Genomic DNA, 18,616 nt, shown 5'->3' with positions numbered 1-18,616 from the left:
AAATCTCATTTCCCTGCAGATTTCAGCCAGCAGATAGCATGTGATGTCTGCGTGTGTGTGTGTGTGTGTGTGTGTGTGTGTGTGTATGTGTGTGTGTGAGACACATTCAAAGATGGCTGATAATGGGACAGTGTACCAGGAATACTATGGGATTTTCTCAAGATGTCTTCCAAATATTGAATTATACTGTCCTGCTGTCTGGTTTGTCTGCCAGCCACTGACTCAGCCTTCCAGCCAGTGCCAATCACCTGATCCACACCGACCCGCACACCTGCTCCACATTCCCTAATTACGCTCGGAGTACATATAGCATCTTGCTGCCAATCCGGGCCTTTTTCTTGTGTTGGTAAAATTCCTGTATTTGTCACACATTAACACATTGCATTTTCTCACTTTTATACATTCTCCTGTTTTCTTTGTGGCATTGCTGAACGGCATGGGAAGGCTTTTGTGTGTGTGTATATAGTATATGTGCCAGCCCTTTACCACATACTGTATGCAATGTCAATCCAAGCCATAGCATTTAAGTCTTTAGCCTGGGTTTAGTTTTTAGTTTCTTGACCTTTACCTGCCCTTTGGAGAGTAAGCACTTTATCTTATGCCCCCTCGGCTTGGTCAGGCTACTTATTTGTGTTGGCTCTCCTCCGTTTGGTCATGCTGGCATGCCGCTTTTTGGCGAGGGCGAGAAATCCTGGTTAATTGGAGAAACAAAAGAGGCAGTCGGTGTGATGTTGAATCTCCTATCGGCTGATAATCAAACAGCAGCTGGTGGCAGAGATACTGTGACAAACTTTAATTTAATATCTTAAGCGTTGGCAAAGACACCAGAGAATATTTTCTACTTGGATTCAGTCATGACGAGCTGGGTGAAAAATATTTTCATTAGCCTATTTGTGATGAGATAGTAGAGCTGACCCAAACAAACTGGCACTGTCAAGTTTTTTAGTGCACCTATTTATCCCCTGTTGGAAACTGCCTCCCTCATCAAACATGGGAATTTGGGTACAGACTTAATGGTTACTGAGCCGTTACGTACGGGACATTCATAATTCTCTGATGTCAGGGAATTTTACAGCTAACACAAAGTAAAACCAAATGTTCTCTCTGCACTTTAAACAACATAAAACAAATTGTCACATTAGGGGTTCACGGTCTATTCAAGGTTTAAAATCATTGACAACATTACAGAAGCTCTGTAACATAACTTTTATTAACATCTACTGTCACTGATCTGTGTCTTTGTCTCAGGTGGTGCGTGACCAGATCACCCACTGCACCATGAAGCTACGTCAGACAACTGGCATGATGGAGTTCTGCCTGGAAGTCCTCAAAGAGAACGATCCCAGTGGATTCCTCCAGGTATCTGATCCACTGTGTGTGTGTGTGTGTGTGTGTGTGTGTGTGGGTGTGTGTGATTGTGATTGCACAAGTGTAAGATCATGGCATCTGCATGTCTCTCAAAGCAACAGAATAAAGGAACAACTTTATAGCAATATCTTAGCTGTGACAAAAGGGATTCATTCTTCAGGAGAATTGCTGATAAAAAATAAATAAATAAACAAACGGCACCCTTCTCTTTTAAAACTACTCAAGTTAAGACTTAACTTTCGGAGATCACACACATGGCATACACAGTATGAGGTCTTACTATATTGAAAAAAAAATGAAGTATTTACAACCAAAATTATAAATATAAAAGTTAAAAGGAAGAAGGAAGCAAGGAACTTAGTTCCTTTGAGCCTAAGAGGAGAAATCAGCAGTGTAGGGAGCCTCTGATGTTTGTGAAGTAAGCACATCTAAAAACACTGCACAATCTGAGGAGGAAGATTGAGAATAACAACACACACGCCTGCCTGCATCCATACACAAACACACACACACACACACACACACACACACACACACACACACACACACACACACACACACACACACACACACACACACACACACACACCAGCATGGGAGCATCTGATTTGCTTAATACTGCAGCTGATCTATTTTTAATTGACCTGACATGTTTAGTCATCAGGAGGCTAAGATGCTTAGTGGCCGATCAATAGTTGATCCGTATATTGTTAGGTCAAACTGAGAAAGGTCAAATGTGACATGTGCACCTGCTTAAATGAAAGATGTGAGAGTTTAGGTTTAATGTTCTGTTTGGGGTCAGGAACACACTCGCTCCCCCCTCCAAATCCTGAGATAGCTCTATCTGGAATTCTCTTATTTGAGTTTTATACCAATCTTGGGTCTAATTAACCCAGACACAAGTAACGTGAGTCTGTACAAACACACGTCTTTGTTTTTCTTTTATATCTTGCATGCTTATAAGAAATGGTAATTTCCATATTTTGTCACCTTCATCAAATGTGCAAGGCAAGTTTGTGGCATCTGGAACCTCAATAGTTTTCTAATATTCTTTTTGATAAGGTTAGAAGGAAAGGTTAGAAAAAAGCTGATTTTGCAATTATTTAAATTTTTACACATACAGTACAGCTGTGGTGGGTGTGAGACACCCTAACAGCCAATATCAAATAAACACAAGGGTTAAATGATAAAGAAGAAGAAATACTTCCCCAAAAAGTAAAGAATAAAACAACACGTGGTCTTTTAACCTTCTCCAACCGTTTAGCTCCATTTATGGCTGTTTCACTTTCTATTGAATGGTATTAAATGGAATTCTAGTGTCTCTGCTTCTAGTTATGATTATTTCTCTTCCTGGAAAGAAGGCAAGAGAGAAATAGAGTAACGTGAAAGGGAGAGATGAAATAAAGATCAAAGAAACTCCTGAGGAAACACACACACACACACACACACACACACACACACACACACACACACACACACACACACACACACACACACACACACACACACACACACACACACACATCCCCTTGCTTCCATTTGATCTGAATATTTTATAATGTATTGATTATGTGGGCCTTTATGGTTGCCAAAACCTAAATCCTAACTAGAGTCTCTTAAAAAAATCAAGGGAGGATATCAGTTCAGGAACATTTGTAAATATAATACATTTTGAAGTGATCTGAAGTGGGGAAAATTAAGCTAAATGAAGCAATTTGCGTTGTAATGCTCGAGGATGAATTTCAAAATACTAGGCTCATGTTTTTAAGAAGATCCCATCAAATTCTTTGCAGTTGAGAGTAGTTTAATATAATGTATTCACTTTTTCCCCCCTGAGGCAATAAAGCTCTTACCAGCAGATGAAGGGTCTAATTCTTAGCCTTAAATATTTGAACTGCACTAATGCCCGCCTCATTTCACTTGTCAGACACAGTGTAATAAAGCCAGGCTAATGGAACTGTACCCAGAGCAGAGAAGCTGTTCTGCCGGGAGAGTATCACAGCCCTGCAAGCATCTAGATATTGAATACAGATGCTCTCATTTCTTGTGTTTGGTTGATTTTACATGTCTTTTCACGTGCTTATCTTCCATCACTGTGTACATGAGTGCTTCAACCTTGTCTACATGTGTGTGTGTGTGTGTGTGTGTGTGTGTGTGTGTGTGTGTGTGTGTAGATCTCAGATGCTCTGATCAAGAGGGTAGTATCATCACAGGACCAGTGGGTGAAAGGAGCCCTGGAGCCAAAAGTAGTCCCTGACTTTGACCTCACCCTCAACACCGACTCACTGCTCCAAACTATCCTTCAGCTGGACTTCTGCCAGGGCAAAGGTGAAGACACAAAAGCACACACTACCTATTCAATTGGCAATTTGTATTATACCTTTGTTAAACTGTATTGTACCATTATCCTAATTTCTATTCATTTTTGTAATCAACTAAAACTAATTGTATTCTTAACTTCTCTGTATTAACACTTGTATTTAATGGAGTATTCCATCAATTTAGTAGTGAGCTCATAAAGATGGGGGGTCTAACAAAGAACTGATTGAAAGTGTATCATCACTTTCAATGTAGCTGAGGCAGAGATATTTTGACCTATATTCCATAGTATGGGTCAAGCTCCACTCCACTTGATCCTACATTTCCCATAATGCAACTGATTGTCATTTTGCCGGTTTAACATAATGACACGTCTTATTTAATCTTCCACTTGATTAGAACCACATCGATTTAAGTGTCAACAAAACAAGGTTTGCAAAATGCCATCATTGGCAGTTGCATTTAAATAAAATTAACACCAATGCAATCAATTCAGTTAATTTTAAAGGCAGTAAATACAGTTTATATATGTTTTTTGACTAGTAACTAACTAACTAAATTATATTATTACAAGGCTGGCAGAGGAGGTAAACATCTTGGAATGACGCTTGAATGCTCCCAAGTCAGAATAACGAGAGGATTTCCTGTTGTTCCCATACTGCTGTAATAAAATTACAGTATGGTGGAGTGCCCCTTTAAACAGACTACACAACATGTAGTTTTTGTCACTCTTCCCTTTGGAGGTTTCTTCCAGCTGTACAACAATGTACATAGCTGATTAGCTATTCATTGGTTGTTGCTACCCAGCAACCAGTTGGTGTGCATGAGTAAACACAACGTCCTTTACATTAATTCAGCGGCAGTTTTAGAGATTACCCAGATGTATTGTTAATGTACATTAAATATGTAATCAGCACTCTGCATATTTTATTATGATACGGATCCCCTGGGGCAGTAAAGATCAGGTGTTTTCCTTTGTAGATGTTGATTCAACATCGCTATTATACTGAATAATGCTCATTATTACATTATATACAATATTTTTTTTGCATTTATTCAAAATGCATTGTGATCTATTACAAATATTACAGAGTCATGACCCTGATTGAGTTACACTTGAAGGAGACTTTCTCTAATTTGAGTAGGATGAGTAGGCTTGTAAGTAGTTGAGAGGATTTGGTCGTCCTTCCCTTTGTTCTTTAAGTCCGACAACATGAAACCCATCTGTACGTTTCCCCACCGTCACATCCCATTGATCATCAGGAACAAAGCGATTGAGTTTAAACATAGAGCATTTGATTTCATGTCTTTGAATTTTAGTCTTTGACATCCTGAGCAACAATGCAGTGCAGGAGGTGTTTCTGGTTCATAAGTAGCCTGAATTATTCTCCTTCATTTTAAGTTGTAATTGACAATCTGAACTGAATGAGTTGCTCTGGATCACATGTTTTTCAGTCTTGATGTCCTCTGTAAATCAACAACTGCTTATAATCTCAACCAACTAAACTCTGGTGCAAACACTTCAGACGTTTGTCTTTCCCATTTAATTATTATCAGATTACATACGTAGTTCTTGTCAGGAAATTTCCAAAGAAGTTATTAGACAATTATTGACCTATAAAATAAAGCAGCAGCCTCTTATTTTACCAACATAGAGGTCTAATTGCTGTAGCCAGGCAGTTATTTATTTAGTTAGCCTCTAACAACATTAAAGTGATTCAAAATACTGGAAGCAGTCAAAACAATGTCTACCATGTCCTTGGTTTTATTGTAGGATCCTCTTCAGAATGCCAAAACCCCCAAATTTCTAGAATATCTACAGACCTAAATTGTAGCTAAATCCCTGTTTTAATTCTTGTTCTTTACTACTTCTTATTTTACTGCTACTGAAATCCAGTTACTTGAAAAGAGCACTAAGCACGCACATTGTCTTATTCGTGACCAAACCTTCATGGTTGTAGTCTTTCGTCGTTGTTGCAGCGTTTTCTGATCTAATATCAGATATTTGGGGAAAAAAACTCCTATTGTGTCATAATATGCAGATGATACAACATTTTACATTGATGAAATTTACAATATTTACATCTTTCAAAATAACTTAAATGCAAGATATTTTCTGAAATAAGAAGTATTTTTGAATTATAATAGTCTGACCCACAAGTCAATGTTATATGGTGAACATCATGAAATTTACATATCATTTGCAAATTAATGACCATAAGGCTTTTGTGTTGCCGCTGATGGTCATTTTGGTGACACAGCACACGCTCTTCATTGCGTCAGTGAATATTTACTTTTTGTTATGTTTCTAATGCATTCAATCTAAATCTCTGCACTGGTCTCACTGTCAGTTCCAGCTGCTATATGTGCCATCTTTTGTCCATGTGCTCTTGCATTAAAACATCCAAACCAACGTCATATTTACAGATGTGCAGGAGAATCCGTTTTTGAAACAAATGCAGGCAGCAGACAGTGGTGAGGCTGAGCTGGAGACAGAGAGCCCAGGAGGTATTTCAGAGACTACTTTTCACAGTGAACCTCTGTTTTCCTTCCTTGAGTTTTTTTCGTCACTCCTTCCTCATCCCTCAGCACTGCTTATGGTTGGAAGATCACTGGTCCTTTTGTCCCACAGCGTCTATCTGGTCTCTGCATGGTTATTGTTTTCCAGCTCCTCTCCAATGAATGGCACCTCTGCAGAATAGTGCTGCCTTCACTGAAGCACAAAGTTTCCATATAAGTCACAGAAATTTGTTGCCTGAAGTACTTCTCTGTGTTCCATGCTAGTCTTTGGTTACCAATCCTTTGATTTTTTTTGTGTGGAAATAATCATTTGTACCATCTTTAAATATAATAAGAGGAAATGTGTATTAAACATGATCCCCAAATGTCAGAATCACAATTATTGAATTAAAATAAAGATAATCTTTTTCAATTAAGAAAATCTTAAAATGAAATTGTAAAATATGGATTTAAGGTATAGAATACTAAAAATAATAAATGGAGAATATATTGTTGCAAATATGAATACAAATGATAAAATTGCATTCATTTAACAACAAATACTCGTCATCTTCTGGTTGTGCATGATTCAAAGAACTACTTTGGCTACAAATATTGTGATTACTGTGACATTGATAAACTGAATTGATAAGTACAGTGTATATCAGATCAACCCTGCTATGTTGTTCCCTCTGTCATGACTGCTGCCTTTCCTCTGTGTCTTCACTACTACTTATTTTGGTCTTGAAAGGTCAGTTAACAAATGAAGAAATGATGAATGAAGCAGAATTCATCACCCTGATATCTCCACTTGTGTGTTCAGTGGTTATTTTTACCCTGATGTTGTTGTTTGTGTGTTTGTTTCAGCTCCTTTTGGAATGCGGTCATGTTCTGTTTGTTAGCACCAATTTTACCAAGGGTTAGACAGATATGATTGTTTATTAGAAAATCCTTTGATAGGATATTCATTTTTTGACTTCTTTAACAAGCCAAGATTCCTGCCCTGAATCTAGCAATTAGCTAAATGTGTTAGTCTGTCTTTTCAATAGGTAGTATAGTTGTAGTTTGTACTAATTCGTATCTCAAGACAGTCTACTTATCATTTGAGAGGTTGTCCCACCTTGACAAGAACACCTACTTGTAATTTGGGGAGACTTTTTCTTAAGAAATAAGCAAAATAGCGTTCAAATAATTGCTGCTGGAGGTTTTTTTTAACAGAATAGCTACTAGTCTTTGAAGCTTATATTGGTCTTATCCTATGCCCCACTACTGCTACCTCTATAATGTATATATGTCTTCACATGACCTACTTCAAGCCTCCACCAATTCCCAGCGGTTTCCCTGTGTATAAACCTGGAAATGTTTTTATCCCCCACTAGATCTACAGTAAAGCCCCTCTTTCTTGACCATCAGTTTGTTTAAAGTCAACCAGCCAGCTGACGACATGTCATGTCTTCTTTTTCTCTTTGTGCATCCACCCACCCTTTCACCCCCCCAATTACAATCTTTATGTCTCATCCATCTTTTTCTCCCCACAGTGGAGTCTGGACCCTCGGTACCGGTGGCTCCTCTCTTGCAGCTGGAGAAGTGCTGCACCAGGAACAACAGCGCCACCCTGGCCTGGAGGGTAACTGCACCCCCTGTCAGCCTCATTGAGGGCTACATCCTGGAGCTGGACGACGGCAATGGAGGACAGTACAGGGTCTGTGCCTCGTAAAAACACACACACTGAGTTATAATTCGTAATGTGCATGTCATGTTGTCACTAATATGACACCATGCAGTAAATTATGTCTCTTCTGTGGCTAGTCTTCCTTTTGATTGTATTATTAATTATCCATATGCTGCTCAACTAGTTGAGTGTGTGTAGTTTGTGTGTGTGTGTGTGTGATATTTGTGACATCAGTAAACATGTATTTTAATTGTGTGACTCTTTACCTATACTTGAGTCCATCTTGTGTGTTTAAGCAGTGAACAAATGTGCATGCGCTTAATCTGCATTTGTAATGATGCTACTAAAATGTGTGTGTGCCCTCAGGAGGTGTATGTGGGGAAGGAGACAGTGTGTACTGTGGACGGCCTTCATTTTAACAGCTCCTACAATGCCAGGGTGAAAGCCTACAATGCTATCGGTGTGGGGCCGTACAGCAAGACTGTGGTGCTCAAGACCTCTGATGGTAGGCAGTATGTGTGTGTGTGTGTGTGTGTGTGTGTGTGTGGGGGGGGGGTGGGGGTGTTCTACAGTTTTGTCAAATTGACACTAAGTGTGGGCTAAAGGATAATGTCTGTATCCTTTGGAATAATCCTCCTTTGATTTTATTGTTTCCCGCAGAATAGTATTTGTGATGATCTTCGTAAAAGATTTGAAGACACAAATTAATTGTAGCATGTAAAATTGATTAGACAAGGAAAGGAAGGGAGTCTAAATGAAAGAAGAGGAGAGAAGGCAATTGGAAGGAAACAGAAAAGCTATAGAAAGGGAAGGAGGGCAAAAGAAAGGATAGTACAAGGAAAGGAAAAGAGGGGGGGATAGCTAAGAAAATGAAAGGAAAGAAGGGAGTGGACAAGGAAAGAATGAAATGAAGAAAAAGGGGAAGGAGAGGGGAGTAATGTTAAAAATAAGGAGAAAAAGAGGATAGGGAAAGAAAGGGGAGGAGTAAAAGACAGAAAGGAGAGGAAAGAAGAGGAAAAGAAATGAGAGAACCGGTAAGAAAAGGAAAGGAAAGAGGGGAGTGGACAAATAAGAAATTAATAGAAAAGGAAATGTTAGGGAAGAAGGAATGAAGAGTGAAAAAAGAGAGGAAGAAATAGGATATCGGCAAGAAAAGGAAGGGAGTGGACAAGGAAGGGAGGAAAGGATACAAATAAGTGTAGGAAATAATGGTAAATAAAGGAATGAAGAGTGAAGAAAGAAAATGAAGGAAAACAAAGCTGAAGAGGGCAAAGGAAGGGAAAGAAAAGAAAGGAGTTAGAGAAAGAAGGAGGAGGAAAAAAGGGGACAATGACAACATTTTCCACAACCACAGTGGGATGAAGGTGAGAGTCACACTGAGACACTCTATCTCACTTTGCCAATTTCACCAACAATGGGCATTAGTCTGTTTTGTGACTGATAACCGTTCATCCCTCCCGCCCTCTTTTTTTCCTTTTCTTTGGCATTTTTTTTCTTTGTTAACTCACCCTCTTTTTCTTCCTCTTGCTCCTCATCGCCTCCTCCTTCTCTACCCTCGAGGACTGTAGCTTCCTCCAAATACACAGAGAAAAGAGGCATGACAAGTAAATAAGCAGGCAACAGAGACTGCAGATTTTTATGTACAATTTTTGTAACGTGGTATAAATCTCTTTCTGTATGTGTGTGTGTGTGTGTGTGTGTGTGTGTGTGTGTGTATTTGATGTGTCACCACTTCCAAATCAATGACGCAGCATAAGGTTGTAGCCAGCTGATGAAGCATTTCAGGCAGAGATAGTAAATGCATCCCTGATGTTTCTGTTCTGATTTTTTATGCCTTTAGTGTGTATGTGTGTGTGTGTGTGTGTGTGTGTGTGTGTGCGCGCGCATGCTTTTATCCTGCAGCTATAAACTCACCCACGCACTTATGCCCCGCCAGACAGAACGTTATATATGCCATGTATGTAATGCCAGACATGGATTTCCATACGTAACTCTGTCCAGATGGAACCCACTGATAATACGTGTGTTAATGTGGCAACAGACAACTCTCCTGATATAGCAGCTGATGGTCATCTAATCACAGTGAAGGCTTAGAGACGTGTTGAAAATGTCCTGGTGGGCTGATTAATAACAGACATTTCATAATGTCTGAAGCCACTTTTCAACTTCATGAGTCCGAGCTATTTCTTGTTTATCAAAATGAATCACATAAGGTGTTGGTAGACAAAGTGTGCATATGCCATTCCCTTTCAATTTCTTTAGTTATATTGTGTATATTAGTGTATCGATTGCTGCTTCTGCAACAAAAAATCATCTCTGTTTCTTGAGGCTTTGACTGATTTGTTTTTAAGTCATCATTTCAATTATTTTAATGTATGATTGTATCTTGGTATATACACATACATTGCTTTAATACAGCTAAATTAGTTGTTCATATTATTATATTTTATTATCAATACAACATTATCTGTTATCCTGACGTGATTATTTGAAAAAATGTAAATATGACGGAGTTATTCTTGTTATAAAAATAGCAGATTTTAGTTTCTCACTGTGGCAGCAGAGTGTGTCCATATTGATGAGGATGAAAACAATTAATGAGCACCATCAACATCATGCAAAGCTACTAATAGGATATTACTGTATGCTTTGGCAAACAAAAGTGTGACACCAGTTTGTGAAGATGAAGTCATTAAGGGTCTGGGTACAACTGTGGCTTTGTGACTGACTACATCATGGGTCTGAATGGTGGCACAGACTTTCAAAACTTCTAATTCCTTATAACTTAATACCTCTCTGTTAAAAAAAAAATGTTGACTCATCATGACCAACTGATGTTTCCCTCCTACAGTGGCCTGGTTCTCCTTTGACCCCTCCACAGCTCATCGGGACATAGTTCTGACCAATGAAAACCAGACAGTCACCTGCAGCAGCTACGACGACCGCGTGGTGCTGGGAACCGCTGCTTTCTCCAAAGTAAACTCACACGTGTTATCTGTTTTATGGATTTTTATACATAGATTAGATTTCTTTCTCATATGAGTGACCAAAATCTGTTTTCACATCCCATTTAATAAAATCTATTCTACTTCCACGTGAATCTCAGGGCATCCACTACTGGGAGGTCCGCATCGACCGCTATGACAACCACCCTGACCCTGCGTTTGGCGTGGCGAGGATCAACACCATGAAAGACATGATGCTGGGCAAAGATGACAAGGCGTGGGCCATGTATGTGGACAACAACCGCTCCTGGTTCATGCACAACAACTCCCACACCAACAGGTAGGTGTACGCTATATTGGTCTACTATACAGTATGTGTTTTTAACGCCGTTGGTATTATTTCGATGGGAGCCACCAATAGCTGATATCGTATGTCAATGGTAGATCATCAATACAGATGCAAAGCCCAGCAAAGACAGTTCAACAAATTCAAAGTAAAACAAAGCCACCTCACGGCCATCACTGAGAGCAAACTCACCTCATCCGTAACACTTTGGTACTGCAGCGCATTGTCAATAAATGTTGTTTTGATGTTCTGACACTGCTGTAATGAGTTTACCCATCATGCGGTACCATAACCAAATATGACCTCAGTCGTGTGGTCATTAATAAATAAGACATTGATTGATCGAGATGCAAAAGAATCAAACATTTTTGTAACTTTTCTTCAAATTTTAAATATAGAGTATAAGTGTGAACACTAGCTGAGGTTTTTTTCCATGACTTGACAACTTAAAAGTTGTATTAAATGACGTTAAAAAATCATTCATTATTATTATAATTATTATTAATTAATTAATATGATTATGAATTATTATTATTAATAACCAATTAGTCAGTTAGTTACAGCTTTAAACTTGTATGCCTTATTAGAAAATGTATTCATCTTTATTTATAAACAACACTTGTATGTCAATGAGAACAGCAGGAGGCAGAAACTTTGTACTCTCTTCTTCTATTCATCATTGTGAGTTCTGCATTAAAGCTCACACAACAAAACACTAAACACACACACACACACACACACACACACACACACACACACACACACACACACACACACACACAGAATAATGATACATACCCAGGATAACAGAGGGACCCCCGGGGCTCATACACTACTGCCTAAACAGACCAGAGAGCAGTAGAAGAAGAACGCAGCCTGCAGGAGATATCAAAACATCTCTCTGAACCATCTCTCTCAGTGTCACAATGTAGCTATCAAACCCTCATTAAACATTTATTTACAACAAAAGACGTCTATTCTTCACAAGAAATAAGTTGACTCTCCACAGCATCCAACAATGCGAAACCTCTGACTTTATTCGTCTCTCTCTATCTCGGTCCATCCAGGCGATGGATTTATTCACTGTGCCATCTGCTTTCATGTCATTCATCATCTCATGTTTGTGTCTCATGTTCTTAACCACATATTGATTCCTTCGTGTCTCTCAGAGCGCTGGCTCTCTCTCAGCCCAGTTTGAAACATGGCTACCTTACATGTACAGAGGTGGTTTCACACCTTATAGCTTCTTTGCAAAAACACAATTTCAATCACACTCTTATCTCATTTTCAGGAAAAAAGACAAACATTTGTAGTTTTCTTTAAGTGTCCATTTTTTGTCACCTTACCACACAGATTAGAGTTGAATCACAGTAGGTAGTCTGAATTCCCGAGCTTTGATGAGCTTGTTAAAACAAATGGAGCTCAAGACCTTGTGGACACAAAAGATGAAAATTATAAATCGCTGAATATGAGGTTTACATTTTTAGTGCTTTACTTTTTCTTTCAAGCACATCACACTTTATTGGCATATTTAGAATAGAACTGGAATATTATTATGATATAGAGTGGAGTTTGGTCTTCTCTTTAACAAGCTGTAGGGGAAGAATGGCAAAAAGACAGATGAGAAGGGAGAGGGTTTTCTTGAAAATGTTCATAAAGACAGTCAGATGTCAGTCTCCCTGTTTCAATGTTTTCCAGACACGTTCTTATCACATCCTATCACACACAAATTAAGTTGTTTTATCTATTTGATGTTTTGTGTGTGTGTGTGTGTGTGTGTGTGTGTGTGTGTGTGTGTAGGGCGGAGGGAGGAATCGCCAAAGGCTCGACTGTTGGCGTCCTGCTGGATTTGACCAATCGCACACTGACTTTTTACATCAACAAGGAGCAGCATGGACCGACCTCATTCGAGAACCTGGACGGGGTCTTTGTACCAGCTGTCAGCCTCAACCGAAACGTGCAGGTCAGTGTGTGTGTGTGTGTGTGTGTGTGTGTGTGTGTAGGTGTGTTTTACCTGTCTTGTGGGGAACAAAGTTACAGTCTCCTTTTTTGGGAGGACAAAATAGGGACAATTGCACGTCCCCATAGCGTAAATCATTAAGTCTCCAGGAAATTAATGTAGGTCAATGTCATATCTCCAAAAGTCATGAAAACAGCACAGTGTGTGTGTGTGTGTGTGTGTGTGTGTGTGTCGTAAATGGTAGTTATGATGTGTTCTTTTGAGTATATGTACAGCGTGTGTACGTCTTTAGACAGTGATTGCATGAATGAGCAAAATGAGGGATATATTCAACTGGGAAAGCACTTTTTGTTGATACCAGAGCTGCCAAAACTGGTCATAGTAGCGTCAAAGTGCACTGAAGCAAGTGTTGTTTTCTCTTGTACATTTTGTAACTTTTAGTCGTGCACTTTGGTGTCACGCTCTTGGATTTGCAACACTGCTTTTTCTCTGTTTTATATAATTGTAAACTGAATACCCTGAATAAACAAGCAATTTGAGAACATCACTCTGCTCTTTTATAGATTTAAGAAGTTAAAGATTTTAAGAGTTAATTTTAATTGCTAATAAAAATAACCAAACATCAGACTGGTATATGTTCTGCTGTTGCAGCATTCAATGTCCCCTGATTTCCAAAATACTAAAGAAGTGATCCTTGTTACAGTCTGTTATCCTGCTATCAAGAACCTGAAGCACTTGACTATAGCATCAGGTTGTATTTCTGACAAGTGGGAGTTTAGGAGGACCACTTGAAGTCAACAAATCACTTATTTATCTTTCTCAAACTCATGTTACATAAGTTTGAAGCTCCTTTAAATATTAACGAGCCGAGAAATGTCAGCTGTCAGCTGATTTCTACCAAAACAACAGTAAATATTTGGTAGACCTCAGCATTAATACATAAGCATTGTTATAGCTGCAGCTTAAATTATCTTCATCCTTATATTTGCTAAATTTACATGTTTGAAGTAACAAGCAAAGACAGAAAATCAAGAGGAATAACAATCAGATCCCTCTTCCAGTACAGACATGAAATAGTTGCATGTAGAAAGCAGTCAGACGTAGCAGTTTTAGACACACACTTACAGAATGCAAGAAGTATACAGTCTGTGCATCATTTTTGCAAGCAGAGTCAAAGTGTATGGAGGAAGGAATCCGTAGATGGAAGACGTTAACAAGACTGTATTTTCTAAATCCATCCCATTACTATTCTTCCAAGCAGTCGTCAGATATGTTCCTCAAATTCAAGCATTCATTGACTGATCTCCTCACAGTCTCGATCACAGATGATCTGCTCTGTTGCTCCTTTCAGGCGACCTTACTGACGGGCCTGGAGTTGCCAAAGAATACCAAACAGTAGGAGGTCTTCCCTCCGAGCGTGCCCTGGATACAAACCAACGATGTCATATGCAGTTCGCTCCCATGTGGACCTTTTCCAGTCACGTCAGATGGGATTTACCCGTCTCCCATTCTTCTCAAGGTGCCCTTTGTCTTGGATACACTTCAATGTGAGACCCCGCTCCATAATTTGGGACGAAAGAATAAAATCTGGGTTATTATTGTCTCTTAATACAATGATTGACGCTTGTGGACATCCCAACAGAGATGACTGGATTGCCATACTTTTTTTATATTCCAGTTTTTTCCCCAATAATTTACTTCATTTATGTTATTGTACCTTGCAAAACATGTTAACAAGAAGGAAAATACAGCCTGAAATTTCTCCTCAAGTCCTGAGACTAAACTAATCGACTCTCTCACTTTGACAGAATCAATAGTGAAGATTCCCACACTGTCCAGTGAAACAATATTGTACATTTAATTTTTCTATTTGAGAATTTCTAAGCTTTATGATTAAATGTAAGATGTTCCATCAGAAAATAGCATCACAATCAGTTTAAAAAAAGTCCAGGACAACAAGGTGCTTCCAGTAAGCAAGGGAGAAACGATTCAGCAGCGCTTATTGTTGCTCTGCTTCTCTCTCAGGTGTCTTTACGGCTCACGAGGTAAAACTAGATGAAGAGAGTCTTTTATAGGAGTTGTAGTGGCACTGCGGGATGTTTCCCTCATGGAATATTTAAAAGCTTCACGTTCACTGCACACTTTTTTCTCTCAGTTGTGGCTCCAACAGCATTGCCTTTTCTGTTTTTCCCTTCTTGTCTTTCGCATACAAAAAGGCATAAAGATTGTTTGGTGCTGTTTTCAAAGAGGTTTACGCGCTGAGATCAAAAGCTGGGAAGGATTGGACTCGGTTCCATTTCATTTTTCAGTCATGTGACAGATCTGCAAAGCATGGGAGTGGCCAGTCTGCAGGGGAAATGTTTTATTTTGCAACCTGAAAGTGGTCAATTAATTTTGCTGCATTTCAGTGTTGTCTCCATGCGGGATTGGTTGTGTAATTTTGAAGTGTCTTGTCATTTATTTTAGTTTCTGGTAGAGTGTTATTGACCACTCACAGTGTCTATCTGCCTCAAGTGGTAGAATAAAAGAGAGAGACTCACCAGAGAGACTCACCAGAGACCAGACAAGGAGAGCAGCAAACTCTCATGCACCATTTTGCCACCTAAAGAGATTAAAGGAATAGTTTCTTTATTTTTGGAAGTACACTTGTTTCATGATATTATGTAAAAGGGTTAAACAAATGAGATAGAACATATTATACAGTTATATTTAGAGGTGCTGGCTGGCAGATTTAGTTTCCTTCAGTCAGAGCGCTCCACTCTTTATGCTAAGTTAAGCTAAGTGGCTACTGGATGTAGTTTCATATGTATGCTAGAGACATGGGGGTGGTATCGTTCTTCTCATCTAATGGGTGTTTAACAAAATATTGAACTATTGACACAGACACTGATACTGACATATTTGGCATTCTGTTTTAAACTTTGGGGTCTCCACTGGAATTTAAGATTACGTTCTGTGAAGGAAATTTGACTGAGCAGCATAAGCTTGTAAGTACGAAACCATGAGCATGTCAGTGAGGTTAGAGGTTAAAATATGCCTGCAGCATTTAATACAATTTTGGTGATTGTGTTAATTTGGTTAACTACAAAATGTTGTACCAACTTGTCTGTTAAATGAATCAAAGAGTGGGAACGAGGTTGATAAATTGCCGACAGGAGCATTTCCTGCCTTGATGTTTTCCCTGCAGCCTCTCCCAGGCTCTGCATTCACTCTGACTCATGAGGACATGATTTCACCTTGAGGGATAAATGTCCGAAAACGCTGACATTAAATGGAACTGAGCCAAACTTCACTTTTTTTTCTTCACAAGACCAACAGCTACTATAATATATCAAAATTAGAGGAGAAAAGTGTGATTGTCGCATGGTAATTTTGATTCTGTGCTCATCTCCCAGTCTCTCTGTAGAATCTCTGTCAGGCCCCTTTAATATGTCACGCTGAAGATCTTGAAAAGTCACATCAGGTGAAGCTACGCTTGCTGCTGCATTTCTCATCAGGGATTGGATTCGGCAGCGGCTTTAAAATCCAACCAAACCACTGTGACTCCGGATATAAGATGTTGTTTTAACATACAGTACCCATGTATATTTCACGACTAATGCAGAAGAGGATGGAAAAGTTTGCTAATTTATTTAATCTTTAATATTTCTACTCCCTATAATGATGTGTGAGAGAGAAGTGACACACCTGCCATACAAAGATTGGGCTTATGTGTGAATGGAAAACAACAAACAAATGTAAATATGTGAGTTATGACTATAATGTGAGATATTAAGCATGGATTAAGCGTCAAACAAGTTTACAAAATATCTGAAGCTGTATTGTAAATAGTGTGCTGTGTCTTTGCAATGAGTGATGTTAAAGCCAACTGCTACGACAGGTTGCCCTCTGCTGGTGGATGGTGGCAACAACAGGATTAATTCATTGTTTCATAATACCCGACTGTGATTTCATACCTTTAATTGCTGACTTTTTAAACAATGTCAGCAATCATTTTGTCTGACGAGGTGTCAGATTTACATCTCTTACTATCTTACTTGTATCGCCAACTATCTCATACATCTAATCAGGGACAGCAGTCATTTATATTTTCACTTTTGTAATGTAACAAATTATTATGATTGCAGGCAGCAATTACATGTTGCTTAACACAGCCAATTTATTTTAAATTCTCAGTTCAACACAAACTTTAAAGATGCCAGGTGACTGAACACTATATATACTATAAATTAAAGAAGGCCTTTCTTACTGGAATTAATTAGGTCTATTTTCAATACAACAGAAACATGACAACATTTGTTGGCCTGTATTTTTTTTTTTGGAGAATGTATTTAACTATAGAGCATTAGAGTAGTATTATAAGGTAATATATTTGAATTTTGGTTCATTTTATGTTTATGAATATGTAAGAAATACTACTGAAGAATAATGATTGAGCCTTTTTGGGAGATGGGGATGGGATTATGTATTTATATATGAATCAAAGCTGTTTGCATCTGATGCGGCATTCAAATGATGTGGGAAAGATTTTTTTACATCTATATTTTTTATAACAGTTGATCAAATGTGTAATGTGAATCACTCGTAGTGATGGACCCAGATAATTATTCCCCGACTCTGCAGTTCTCGTCGTTAGGGAGCGTTTTAGCCTCTTAGTTTTCTTTAGCTTTACCGTTTTGATTAACACTTAACTACTCATAGCATTATTTTCATCTGCAGCAGGCCAGACGGACACAGACAGATGGGCTCAGTCAGCAACTAGCTGGTGAACATGGTGAAGCATTTAGCAGCTAAAGAGTCAGATATTTCCCTAAGGAGTTGGTAGAGACCAAAATTAGAGCTAAAAGAGAGATATTTTTACTACATTTGTCTCTTGGCCAAAAACACAGCTCCAAATGAATGATAATGTTGCTAAATGTCTGCTGGGTGTGTAAATAAACAACTGTTTGCTAAGTGTACCATCGACTGAAAAGGGGATGTTAGTGTTATCACATCTTTGTTTCTGATGCCCCCAAGTGGTCAAAAAAAGCAGTTATTGCAGTTTTAATGAAGCATTTCATTATCTAACAATCAATCCAGACAATAAAAGCCATATGAAAGTAGTTTTATTCAAATGTTAATTGCCATTGTGTATACTGTCTACCAGCTGAAACCAGGCCTACGTTTACCATCTTTCCCACATGACATGAATGCACCATCAGTGTCAAAGTCAGGACTTGAACCAGTTTTTCCCGACCCAGAAAGCAAACACCACCCAAAGGAGAGTTTATCCTGACGTGCCCCAGACTGCCAGCTTTTCACCTAAGGTCTATATTTGCATCACGTGAGGTTGCTCAGCTCCGACCGCCCTCCCACCTTCCACACCAGACGAGCAACCTGCCCCCGAGATTGACTTTGCCGTAACCAGGAATAGATTATAGGCCCACAGGCAAAGTGAGACATCTATCACACAACCAGAGGGGATGCTTTTCCTTCAGCTGAGTCTGGATGATTTGGGGTTACATGTC

At 38.9% G+C, this 18,616-nt stretch overlaps 1 protein-coding gene across 2 annotated transcripts in view; it reads left to right on the top strand.

Moving 5' to 3' along the window:
* LOC137870966 (E3 ubiquitin-protein ligase TRIM9) overlaps nt 1-18,116 on the top strand; it is a 43,579-nt gene extending 25,463 nt beyond the window's left edge. The window contains exons 4-12 of one of the 2 annotated variants that reach the window (XM_068708486.1): nt 1,249-1,359; nt 3,543-3,696; nt 6,115-6,195; nt 7,725-7,888; nt 8,225-8,363; nt 10,710-10,834; nt 10,965-11,143; nt 12,950-13,112; nt 14,461-18,116. In XM_068708486.1, coding sequence (XP_068564587.1) covers nt 1,249-1,359; nt 3,543-3,696; nt 6,115-6,195; nt 7,725-7,888; nt 8,225-8,363; nt 10,710-10,834; nt 10,965-11,143; nt 12,950-13,112; nt 14,461-14,508 — 1,164 coding nt within the window. In that variant the 3' untranslated portion in view covers nt 14,509-18,116. The remainder of the gene's footprint in view (nt 1-1,248; nt 1,360-3,542; nt 3,697-6,114; nt 6,196-7,724; nt 7,889-8,224; nt 8,364-10,709; nt 10,835-10,964; nt 11,144-12,949; nt 13,113-14,460) is intronic. The other variant, XM_068708485.1, reaches the window with a different exon arrangement.
* The last annotated feature ends 500 nt before the right edge of the window (nt 18,117-18,616 follow it).

The sequence above is a fragment of the Cebidichthys violaceus genome, unplaced genomic scaffold (genome assembly GCF_023349555.1).
Source record: "Cebidichthys violaceus isolate CVI_PGR_0920_01 unplaced genomic scaffold, fCebVio1.0.p SCAF_14, whole genome shotgun sequence".
Classification (NCBI taxonomy): domain Eukaryota; kingdom Metazoa; phylum Chordata; class Actinopteri; order Perciformes; family Stichaeidae; genus Cebidichthys; species Cebidichthys violaceus.
Note: the sequence above shows the minus strand (reverse complement) of the source record. Positions and strands in the feature narration are given on the sequence as shown.